The sequence below is a fragment of the Mobula hypostoma genome, chromosome 1 (assembly GCF_963921235.1).
Source record: "Mobula hypostoma chromosome 1, sMobHyp1.1, whole genome shotgun sequence".
Classification (NCBI taxonomy): domain Eukaryota; kingdom Metazoa; phylum Chordata; class Chondrichthyes; order Myliobatiformes; family Myliobatidae; genus Mobula; species Mobula hypostoma.
In genome coordinates this window covers 47058150-47070578 of record NC_086097.1, presented here as the reverse complement: position 1 = coordinate 47070578, position 12429 = coordinate 47058150, and the positions used below count along the sequence as shown (strand labels likewise).

At 36.6% G+C, this 12429-nt stretch overlaps 1 protein-coding gene across 6 annotated transcripts in view; it reads right to left on the bottom strand.

Annotated features, from left to right (window-relative positions):
* mark3a (MAP/microtubule affinity-regulating kinase 3a) overlaps positions 1-12429 on the bottom strand; it is a 175370-nt gene that overhangs the window by 98743 nt on the left and 64198 nt on the right. For all 6 annotated transcript variants that reach the window (XM_063047784.1, XM_063047779.1, XM_063047737.1 and 3 more), the window contains exon 4: positions 5191-5239. In XM_063047784.1, coding sequence (XP_062903854.1) covers positions 5191-5239 — 49 coding nt within the window. The remainder of the gene's footprint in view (positions 1-5190; positions 5240-12429) is intronic.

Genomic DNA, 12429 nt, shown 5'->3' with positions numbered 1-12429 from the left:
ATTTGATGAAATATAATAAAAATATTGTCTTGTAGTACTGCTTTTGTGTCGTATTGGTATGAAAATGTGAATAAATTACAGATAAAACATATTTAGGAAGCCCTCTGGAACGCATCCCCATTTTCTCCATTTAGGTAATTATTCACATTATGCGATTTCACATTATGCGTCCACTGTGAGGAACGTATCCCCTGCATATAATGAGGATAGGTTGTATATTGTATACATTTCTATGACATTAAATTTGACCCTTGAACCTTTAAGCATTGGAGTGCATAAGAATATACCAAGTTTTTATTTTCACCATTTATTTCTTTTGCACATTGGTTTTCATCAGCCTTTGTCTGGTTATGTATAGTTGTTCATGAAATTCTAGTGTATTTCTTTTTTCCTAGTAAATGCCTGCAAGAAAATAGAATCTCAAGGTAGAACTTGTTAACATTCGTATTAACAAGATTTACTCTGATCATTGAATTTGAATAACATTCAGATTTGGAGTCAAAAATGATGACAAATACACCACAAAAGAAGCTCAGTAAAGAACAACTTCAACAAAAAATGTCCATATCCATCACACCAAACTTAACACCACACACCAGACATCTAACACAATCAAGTGCCTACCATCCATATTATAATCAATTACTACTGATCAGAACTCCCTGAAACAGTGTAATAACATTGTTTCCATCTTCAACAATGCACAAGTCTCAGCATGTTTAGAAAAGTTTAAATGAAAATAAGGCCTGCTCCTACAACAAACCTTTAGTATTAATGGCAAAATGCACTGTGGTGTATATTTCCCAGGAGTCAAAATAGTTCAAGGATGCTTTAGTGAAGCAGCTAACTTCAATATTTTAATTGCAGTTTTGCTTATCTGCTTTATTCTGAGCTTTTTAAATCAAGGTAATTAATTCACAATAGGTTCAAATATACAGATAGGTTTCAAAAAGAGTCAACTAATTACAGGAGTGAGACCAAGTTTTTGAGTGCAATTCCATGATTGCATGCAATTTTTGTAGGTTAAATCCTTTGACAGAGTGTGGCTTGCTGGCTGGCTGGCTTGATTGCTCGCTTTATTTATTTATTTGTTTGTTTGTTTGTTTATTTAACTTGACCCAGTTTTACATAGGATAGACTTCAATTCAGCCTGTATCAATACACAAAGGCATCAAGGGTTTTGATTAACATCCTCAGAAAACTGTGTTACGGGCTCTGGGTAAAGGTGTGTTGTCATTTTCATCACAAACAAGACAGATGCTGGAAACCCAAGCAACATACAGAAAATGCTGGAGGAACTCAACAGGCCGGGCAGAATCGATGGAAAAGAGTACAGTCAATATTTCAAGCCGAAACTCTCTATCAGGACTGGAGAAAAAAAGATGAGGGGTCAGGATAAGAAGGTGGGGGGAGGGGAGGAAGAAACAAGGTGATAGATAGGTGAAACCAGGAGTGGGGAAGGGATGAAGTAAAAGAGCTGGGTCTTGGCCCAAAACGTTGACTGCACTCTTTTCTATAGATGCTGTCTGGCCTGCTGAGCTCCTCCAGCATTTTGTGTGTGTTGCTTGTATATTTTTATATTTTTCTGGGGGAAATGCAACTTAATTGTTTTGTTTTTGAGTGAAACCTGCCATTGTGGTTTTCTATAATTCTTCAGTGTTGAATATAAAATTATTCTTGTTTGTAAATCATCTTACAACTAAGACAACAGAAAGAGGTTCACGCCAATTTCAGGAGAGTAATTTACAATATTTGGTAAGCCATCGTACTTATGGCCAAACATCAATTTAGAAGTGGAGCTTATAATTGTCATCCTTGAACACAAAAAGAAATGTTGGGTGATGCCCTAATATCACAAGTGTTTAAATTACCAGAAACTGGAATCAGTGTGCCTGTACAAAATTCACATTCATATCTGAACACTACTGACTGCATTTGATATCGGAAGTCAACTCCTATTTTGATCAACAGCACCTTACTGGAGATAAGTGCTGGGTTGTATGTGAGATAATATTGTAAGTTGTGGTTTACACAGAGGCAGTAAAACAAAACAACATGATTAAAAAGACACTCAGTTATATGGTTACATGAATTGCATTGAGTTTAATAACAATTTTGAATCATCTGCTCCATTTAATTTCTGTTGTAGAGAATTGGTTGATACCTACTTAAATAATAAAGAATTAGTATATTACTCACTATAGCAATTTTACTGAGATTTAGCAGTGTCCACATCTGACTATTCCCATTAACAATATGCAACTAATGGGTGCTTATCTGCTCAGATATCATAGGTATTAAAAACCCTATTTTATAGCTTGCATATTAAAAAAAATCTGACAATTATTTGGTGGGTGCTGCACTTTTTGAACAATTTATTGGACCTGTAGAAGAAACATCACAATTAATGCAACCTATGTGACACAAAGATAAAATCTACACCAGGTAACAAAAACTACAGTATTTTTTTTAGCTAAAGATCAAAGTATTTTGGGGAGCAATTATTTAGTATTTTATGCTCACAAGGTACCTAAGGCAGTGGCCTGTACCTACTGGCATACTGATCAAAGAACAAAGGTTGAGAAGTTCTGATCATTTGAAACATTCACCACTTCATTTTCCAAAGATGCTACTTCCAGCACTGCTTCAAATTTCCAGCATGGGAAAGAAGTAGGAAACTATCAACGTTAAAACACCACTTTCATTTTTTTAAAAAAATTGATTATTTTTGTAACCTAGTTGGGAAAGGAATAAGAGATATGTATAAATGGACTGAACTTCTTTCTTGGCTTATTGAAAATTTATGCCCAAACACAAAGAAATGTTAATACTATTGCAATGTACATGGATCATTTTGTAAAATGAAGTTGATCTTGATGACTGGTCATTAAAGCAGTTTGTGTTGTATTTTTGTAAGACCATATTCATTTCCAATAATGTGACAATTTAAAAACTGAGTGCAGCTGCCATGGGTAACATATGAAAAGTTCAGTACCCTTGTTCTTATTTCAAATCATACAGAAACAAAGCAAACAAAATTCTTGTAAGTTCAATATTTCCATCATGTTCTTGTCCCATAACCCATTATCTGCTTTTAATGCAGCTTAACAGGCAGACGCAGAATAATAGTCAATGTTACTGGAGCTGCTCTGAGCACTGATGGTTGAGAAACAAGCTGAATGAACCCCAAGGTCACAGTCAGAGGACTGACAAATGTAAGACATGTGCCACTTGTAAAAGATATACGATGCAGATCCTGCTAGGACAGGGCATCTCACTAGCTTCACCACAAAATTCTTTTATGCCCTTTACAGGAAGTACAAATTGACAGCAGTATGCTTCAAAGACTCAATGACAATGAATCCATAAACCAGAGATTTCATTACACAGGACAACAAAGATTTTGCTTCCTGAATACCTTTAGGTGCATCTTATGAATTTTGGGCTACCGATCATGAAAATCACCATGAAATTTCGCTATCATGCACCATTTTTTAAATAAACTTATGTTTATTATTTCAATTCATAATTCAAGTCAATTAAACTGTTGCCTACAATGTAAGCTGGAAAGTTTCCTATCTTGTCCAGGCATGCTTGGGCAGCGTGGCTGCTGCATGGCAGGACAGGTTTTAGTAATAATTATTGGGTTCAGGAGTGTAAGGATGGAATTTGCTATCACCAGGCACAAACGTTTCTATGAAGGATTTTGATATTTAAGACAGATGCTTCCCAGAATAACCGATGCCAAGATTAAAGAAAGCATTTTTGTTGGTCCACAAATCAAACAGGTCATCAATGACAGGCTATTTGAAGAATTTCTGGTAGGATCGTAGCAATCACATGGAAGACATTCAAGGAGGTTGTTGAATTTTTTCTCGGCATCTACAGAGCACCAAACTACACGCAGCTGGTTGAAAGCAAGCTTCAAGCGCATAAAACCATGAAATGCAACATGTCACTGAAGATTCATTTTCTGCGTTCCCATTTAGACTTCATCCCTGCAAATCTTGGTGCTGTTATTGATGAGCATAGTGAAAGGTTTCACCAGGACATTGCAGTCATGGAGAAAAGATACCAGGGCAATTGGAATCCATCAGTGCTGGCGAATTATTGTTGGACACTTAAGCGAGAAGCCTCAGACACCGAGTACAAATGAAAATCATTAACAAAATATTTTTAACTTAGTTGAACTATTGCAAAGCATCAGCACCATTATGCAATTAAATACATTATATTCAATAAAAGTTAATTTGTTGTTTCTCCAAATTCCTATGTGATACAAGTAGTCTGAAATTATATTTGTGTTCATCTTCAAGCAGTCTATCATAAACAAAAAAAATCCTGAGGAAGCAACACTTCTGAAAAAATTTGTTGTCCAGTGTTATTTTTAATCAAGTAATGACCAATTATAAATTAAGTGTCAACCTAGCTTCAGAAATCAAAATAAAAAGATTGGATTAAAAAAAGACAGGAAGAAGAAATAATGTATCTTTATATCTTAACAGGAAGTTGGGAAGAGATTTCACCATTTTAACTGCATAACTGAAAGACCAGAGAGGTTGCTTGTCAGAAGCTTAACAATCATCAGTTTTTATTCACCAAACTGATAGCTGTACAACACACTCAGTGGACAAATCCAGTAAATTCTTAATAATAATAGGACGGCCAAGAGCAGCAAAATGTAGCTAGCACTAATTCTGCACTTTCATAGCTCATGCAGCATATCTTACCTCATTTTACATTTTAATGATTAGAGGCCAGATAGCCAGTAGAAATCAGTGTGAGTGATCTTCAACCATACTTAATGCAGGATAAGAGTGGAGATTTGAGTTTAAGATTAAAGATGTAAGATGGGGGAAGGCTGGTATCCTAAAAATAACTTAAATAATGAAGTTGCTGTTAAATCAAATAGACAGTGTACCAGTCAATGGATCCAAGTAAAGTTATGGCTCATCTTTTAAAAAAAACTCTTGCTACAGGCAAGTAGAATGACACTTTAGCAGCCAGGCACCTAGCAAAGAATTCTAACTCAAACACGGAGGGAATTTCTGTGTATTACCATTAGCACATGACACAGCAGTTCAGAGTTAAGGTATGACACATTAGCCTAGCACTTTCACTAAAAATTTTGACAGGAGAAAAGTATTCTTTGTTAAATTTGTTCCTTAAAATTATGTAGAATTCACTTACCTATATTTGGATGATTCAAACATTTCATTATTCTTACTTCCCTGAAAAGCTGAAAGAAAGAAAAATGTGGTTTAGATAGCATATTTTACTGGAGCACTTTTAATCCTTAATTTAACATTCCTGGTTAACTTTATTTTAAAACTGTACCATGATATGCATGGATCATTCATCACCTCTGAAGCTACAGAGACAGAAACTCAACTTTGTTATAACAACTCCTATAAGTGTGTGTCCAAATCTCCCTCCTCAACCCTACTTAACTCACTAAAGAGCTTGATGTTTTATTGATGTGGAAACCGACTGAGACAAGGTAAATGCAGCAGTTTGGGATGAAATCTCCCGAAAAAAAAATGATGGCACCACTGTACCAAATTTTACAGACAAAAAAATTACAAAACTAGTTTTGAGTCACTGTGCAATCGGAATGTGCAACTTTGTATATTTTGTGGTTTCATAAAGACTGGAACTTTGATTGCCTCCATAGCACCCAATGATCCTATGATATCTATCTCAGAGCTGGCATCAGAACATCCTTCACGAAGTGGAACCCTTCAAGGTGTCAGGCCCTGGCAATGTACTTGGCAGGTACTGAAAACCTGTCCTGATCAACTGGCTGAAGCACTGAGCGACATTTTCAACCTCTCACTGCTGAGGTCAGAGGTTCCCATCTGCTTCAATCATACCAGTGCTCAAGAGCAGGGTAAGACGTCTCAATATAAATCACCCAGCCATACTCATATCCGCTGAAGTGTTTTAAGAGGTTGGTCATTGCTAGAACTAACTTTTTCCTAAAGGACCTGGACTGCTGCATTTTGCCACGATAGGTCTACAGCGGACATAATCTCTATTAGTTTTGGAGCACCTGAACAAAAGCAATATATACATCAAATTGCTTTTATCGACTACAGCTTGGCATTTAACACCATAAACTCCTCGGTATTAGTCAAGCTTCAAAACCTGGGTCTCTGTACCTCCACCTACTACTGGATCCTTGGCTTTTTCCAGTCGGAGACCACAGTCAGCGCAGATCCATATTAGTATCTCCTAATCACCGACTATCAACACAGTCACACCTCAAAGATGTGTACTTAACACACTGTTCTACTCTGTCCCTCTTGACTGCTTGGCCTGGCATAGCTTACACACTGTCTATAAATTCGCTGATGAAATCACTGTTGACAACAGAACCTCACATGGTGACGGAGGTATACAGGAGTGAGAGAGAATGGCTGCTTAAGTGGTGTTCAAACAACACTGCACTCAATGTTTTTCTTTTTGGTAGGTTAAGTGGTTCATTTTAGTAGGTCATATCTGAAGACAGAGTATAATATTAATGGTAAGACTCTTGGTAGTGTGGAGGATCTGAGAAATCTTGGGATCCGTGTCCATAGGACACTCAAAGCTGCTACGCAGGTTGACAATGTTGTTAAGAAGGTATATGGTATGTTGGCATTCATCAACCGTGGGATTGAGTTCAAGAGCCATGAGGTAATGTTACAGCTATACAAGACCTTGGTCAGACCACACTTTGAGTACTGTGTTCAGTTTTGGTCACCTCATTACAGGAAGGATGTGGATACTATAGAGGGTGCAGGGGAGATTTACAAGGATGTTGCCTGGATTGAAGGGCGAACCTTATGAGAATAGGTTGGAAACTTGGCCTTTTCTCCTTGGAGCGATGCAGGATGAGAGGTAACCTGATAGAGGTGCATAAGACGATGAGAGGCATTGATCATGTGGATAGTCAGAGGCTTTCTTCCAGGGCTGAAATGGCTAACATAAGGGGCGTAGTTTTATGGTGCTTAGAAATAGTTATCAAGGGGGTGTCAGAGGCAATTTTTTTTTAAACACAGAGAGTGGTGGGTGTGTGGAATGCACTGCCAGTGATAGAGGCGGATACAATAGGGTCTTTTAAGAGCATCTTAGATAGATACATGGAGCTTAGAAAAATAGAGGGCTATGCACTAGGTAAATTCTATGCAGTTTCTAGAGTAGATTACATGGTCGACACAACATTGTGGGCAGAAGGGCCTGCAATGTGCTGTAGATTTCTATGTTCAATGTCAGCAAGATCAAAGAAAAATTAGACCATAGGACGATAAGAGGAGCAGAATAAAGCCACTTAACCCATCAAGTCTGCTCCACCATTCAATAATGGCTCATTTATTAACCCTCTCAATCCTATTCTCCTGCCTTCTCACTGTAACCTTTCACACCTTGACTAACCAAGAACCTTTCAACTTCCACTTCAAATATACTCAATGACTTGGTCACCATAGCCATCTGTGGCAATGAACTCCACAGATTCAGCACTCTTGGGCTAAAGAAATTCCTCATCTCTATTCTAAACCTACGTCCCTCTATTCAGAGGCTGTGTCCTCTGGTCTTAGACTCGCCCGTTATAGGAAACATTCTCTCTACATCCACTCTAACCAGGACTTTCAATATTTGATAGGTTTCACTGAGATCCACCCTCATTCTTCTAAATTCCAGCAAATACAACCTCAAAACTATCAAACACACCTCATATATAAACCCTTTCATTCCTGGGATCATTCTTGTGAACCTTGTATGGACTCTCTCCAATGACAGACTTCTTAGATAAGGGGCCCAAAATTGCTCAAATACTCCAAATGCAGTTTGACCAACGCCTTATAAAGCCTTGTATCAAATCCTTGCTCTTATCTTCCAGTCCTCTCAAAATGAATGCTAACATAGCATTTCCTTGCAAGTTAAACTTTAGGGAATCGCATTGGAACTACAATCTGTTCAGGGCTATACACTTGGCTCTATTTTAGGTTCCTCTCTCCCTTTTGATTCGAAACGCCTTAAGCAGGTGTCTAACCCGATAGTTAAATATGCTTTGCGTATTTGGTTTCAATTCAGAAAATTTTTTGATCTTAATCAATTCGGGTTAGCGATTCCTATTTTAGGTAACATATTTTTTCCTCCCTCTTTTACGGATCGCGCTTTTCAAACTTGGAAGACTAAGGGTATTTTACGGTTTTTGGATTTATTTTTAGATGGTTCCCTTATGTCTTTTGAACAATTATCTAATAAATATAACTTATCAAGAATACATTTGTTTAGATATTTACAAGTTAGAAATTTCCTAAGTACTATACTTTCTTCCTTTCCAATGCTTCCTCCTACATATATTTTAGATTCGATAATTAACCTTAATCCATGTCAGAAAGGTGCATCGGCTATGATTTATAATATTATTATGAAACTTAGGAAAGCTCCATTTGATAAGATTAGGGTAGATTGGGAACAGGAATTGGGGCTTACCATTTCTGGGGATGATTGGGGGCAGATTTTACAATTAGTTAATACTTCCTCTATTTGTGCTAAACATTCCCTAATTCAATTTAAAGTTGTTCATAGAGCACATATGTCCAAAGATAAGTTAGCGCGTTTTTACTTGCATAGTAATCCTTTTTGTGATAGATGTTCGGGGCAGATAGCCTCTTTAACTCATATGTTTTGGTCTTGCCCTACTTTGGAAACTTTTTGGAGAGACATTTTTAATATTATTTCTAAGGTATTAAATATAGATATCTCTCCTCACCCTATTACTGCTATCTTTGGACTACCTAAAATTTCTAGTAATCTTTCTCCTTCAGCCCGTAGAATGATTGCATTTCTTACTTTAATGGCGAAAAGATGTATTTTACAACATTGGAAAGAGCTTAATGCTCCAACTACCTTTTTTTGGTTCTCTCAGACGATATTATGTTTGAATCTGGAGAAAATTAGAAGTAACCTTTATGATTCTTCATTTAAATTTGAACAGATTTGGGGATCTTTTATTCGATACTTTCATTTAATGTAATACATACCCTTCTTGTTTTTTTTCACTGTTTTTAATGGAGGTCAGGATTGAGGACGTGATTTTAAGTTTAACTCTGTTTGGTTTCAAGTTAGCCCATTGCTTTGCTTTGCTTTTAGTTAGTTGCACGGTGGGGTTTTTTTTGGGTTTTTTTTTCTTTTTTTCTATTGATATATATATAAAATTTAGTATACTATTATGTTATCTTGGTTTCTTATGTTTAAATTACATTGTTTGTAGTATTCTTTTTTGGTATTGATACCTTCTGTAATTTTATTATATTTTAACATTGTATTAATGTTTATATGGCTTACCTTTTTGTATACTTATTCAATAAAAAGATTTAAAAAGAAAAGAAAGGGAATCTACACAAAGCCTCTCAAGTCTCTTTGCACCTTTGATTTTTGAATTTTCTCCCCATTCACAAAATAGTCTACACCTGTATTCCTCCTACCCAAGTGCATGGCCATACACTTTCCTATACTATGTTCCATCTGCCACTTCTTTGCCCACTCTTCCAACTTGTCCAAGCCCTTCTGCAGACTCCCTGCTCCTTCAACACTACTTGCCCGTCCATTTATCTTCACATTGTTCGCAAACTTAGCCACAAAGACATCAATTACTTCATCTAAGTATTTGATATGTAATGTGAAAAGTGGTCCCAATACTGAGCCCTGCTAAATACCAATAGTCACTTACAGACAACCAGATTAGGCCCCTTTACTCCCACTCTTTGTTTCCTGCCAGTCAGCCAATCATCTATCCATGCTAGTATTTTTCCTGTAATACCATGGGTTCTTATCTTGTTAAGCAACCTCATTTTCCTCAAAAATTTCCAACAGATTCGTCAGGCAAGATTTGCCTTTGGCCTACTTTATTATGCACCTTCAAGTACCCCAAAACTTCATCCTTAATAATGGACTCCAATATCTTCCTAACCACTGAAATCAGCGTAACTATCCTATAATTTCCTTTCTTCTGCCTACCCTCCTTCTTGAAGAGTAGTGTGACATTTGCAATTTTCCAGTCCTCCAGAACCATTCCAGAATCCAACTAGAGGAAAGGAACATTGGGAGAACATATTCCAGTCCCCGTTGAAGTGTCAGCAGTGGAAAGAGTGAGCAGCTTCAAGGCAACCTATTTTGGGCCCAAAACACTGATGCAATCACAAAGAGGTAAGCCAATGGCTGTACTTCCTTCGGAGTTTGAGATTTTGTGTGTCACCAAAGACAATCAAATTTCTACATATGTACAGTAGGGAGAATTCTGACTGATTGCATCACCACGTTGTATAGGGGGCTCCAATACAAGAGCTAGAGGCTGTAAAAGGTTGAGACTTAGCACTTTATAAGCTCAATCCTCCCACCATTGAGGATATCTTCAAAAGATGCAATGTATCATTAAAGACCCTCACTGTTCAGGGCATGCCTTCTTTTCTTCCCATTACCCTACCTCACTATTCCTTTCTTTTGGTAAGTTAATGGTAATTTTTAATGTTTTGCATTGAACCGATGCTGCAAAACAAAGTTCACAATAATAGACCTGATTTCTGACTGATATAATGCTATCAAAATAATTTCACATATTTATTTTACATTTCCAGTACAATCCAGCCACTGTCCATATACGTATATTGTTAAATGTTAATATTATTTTGTTTGGAATGCCCCTGCCATTTCTCATAAAGATCATTCAATGATCATTGAACTGTTCTTGAAAAAATTTTAATCCCAAATTTTACATCTCTTGGGACACACAAGGGATATGAAAAAAAGATTATACTCAAAGTTGAATGAATTTAGAGTAAAAATTAGAAATGCTGTAGAAAATGGCAATAAATGATGCATACTCTTCGGAGGTATATCGGCAGGATGAGATTAAGCACTGAATGGTGGTATGATAGTCTTCAATTTATATAAATTGTATTTAGAAAGTTAACGCAAAGTAATTAAATTTTTACAATATCATACTGGACATAATGGACAAACTCAAACAGAAAAGAATGAAGGAAAGAGACACAAGGAAGTGTTCCAAGTTTCGTGGCTGACACAAACAGTGGCGTTATATTATCAAGTGGAGTACCCATGGTTTAAAAAAATAAGTACTGATGAAAGATTTCACATATTTATAAGATGTCATCTTTTTGATGTCTGGATACAAATTACAGAATGCACAATACAACAAAGGAGAAAATTGCTGCTGGCTTGTTGCCACTGGAGGGAGCTCCAGAATTTAGATACTGGAAGAAATGCTAAATTTTAATATAATTAGAGATTCCAGTCATCTGATTCACAAGATCTTAAACTGCTAATGAAGCTCATTCAGCTAGACATGTCTCCGAAACATAAGAAATGAGAACAGAAGAATCATAGGCTACTCAAGCCTGCTCTGCCATTCAGTATCATGGATGATCCACTGCAAAGCAGAAAAGATTACAAATGCTGAAAATCTGACACAAAATTAGAAAATACTCCAAACAAAGGGTCTTCAACCTGAAACATTAACAGTTTCTCTTTCCACGGATGCAACAAACCTGCTGAGGATTTCCAGCATCTTCTGTTAGTCTGATGGTATACTTAACCGTGCATCTGTCTAAGTAAACTCCACCTTTTAAGGAAGGAGGTTCTGTAAGATCATAATCCTTTACAGAGACAAAAAAAAATCATACCATCTTGTCTTAAATTTTGACCATTTATTCTTACAACAATGATCCTCAGGTCTTGTTTTTCTCACAGGAAGAATTATCTTCTTCACAGTTATTCCATCAAGACCTTCCGCACACACTGTCCTAAACCCCAATGGAAACAAACTTAGCCCATTCAATTTTTCTTCATGATACAATCCAACTGTTCCAGGTGATGGTCTAGTAAACCTCCTAAGGACTTTAAACACTTTGAAAGATCCTTTTTCATCACAGAGTTCTGAAAAATCTCAACATTTATATGTTATTTATAGTTTTCCTGCCAAAATTGACAATGCCAAGATTTCCCATATTGTACATCATTTATCCATTCATTTCAGTGAATATCCTCCAGTCCTTTTCAATTCATTTTCGAACATGTTGCCTCAATATCTCCATTGATGTCAGTATATAAATTGTAAAGGACTAATGCCAGCAGCACACAGCACATTTTACTCGATTTGTGCCTATTCATTGGTTTCTTTTGGCCAATCTTCAATCTACACCACTACATTAATTCTTGCACCACAAGCTTGCCTTCTGGCAATCCAACTACAATATAGATACACTAGTTCCCTTACATCCAAATCAAGTCACTTCTTCCAGGAATTACAACAAATTAATCAAACAGTAAAAGATTCAAATTTGAGATGTTTTGATGGAGCAGACAGGGAGATTCCATTCGTTTGTCAAGTGGGTCAGTAACTAAGACCCTTGGTATTAAAAT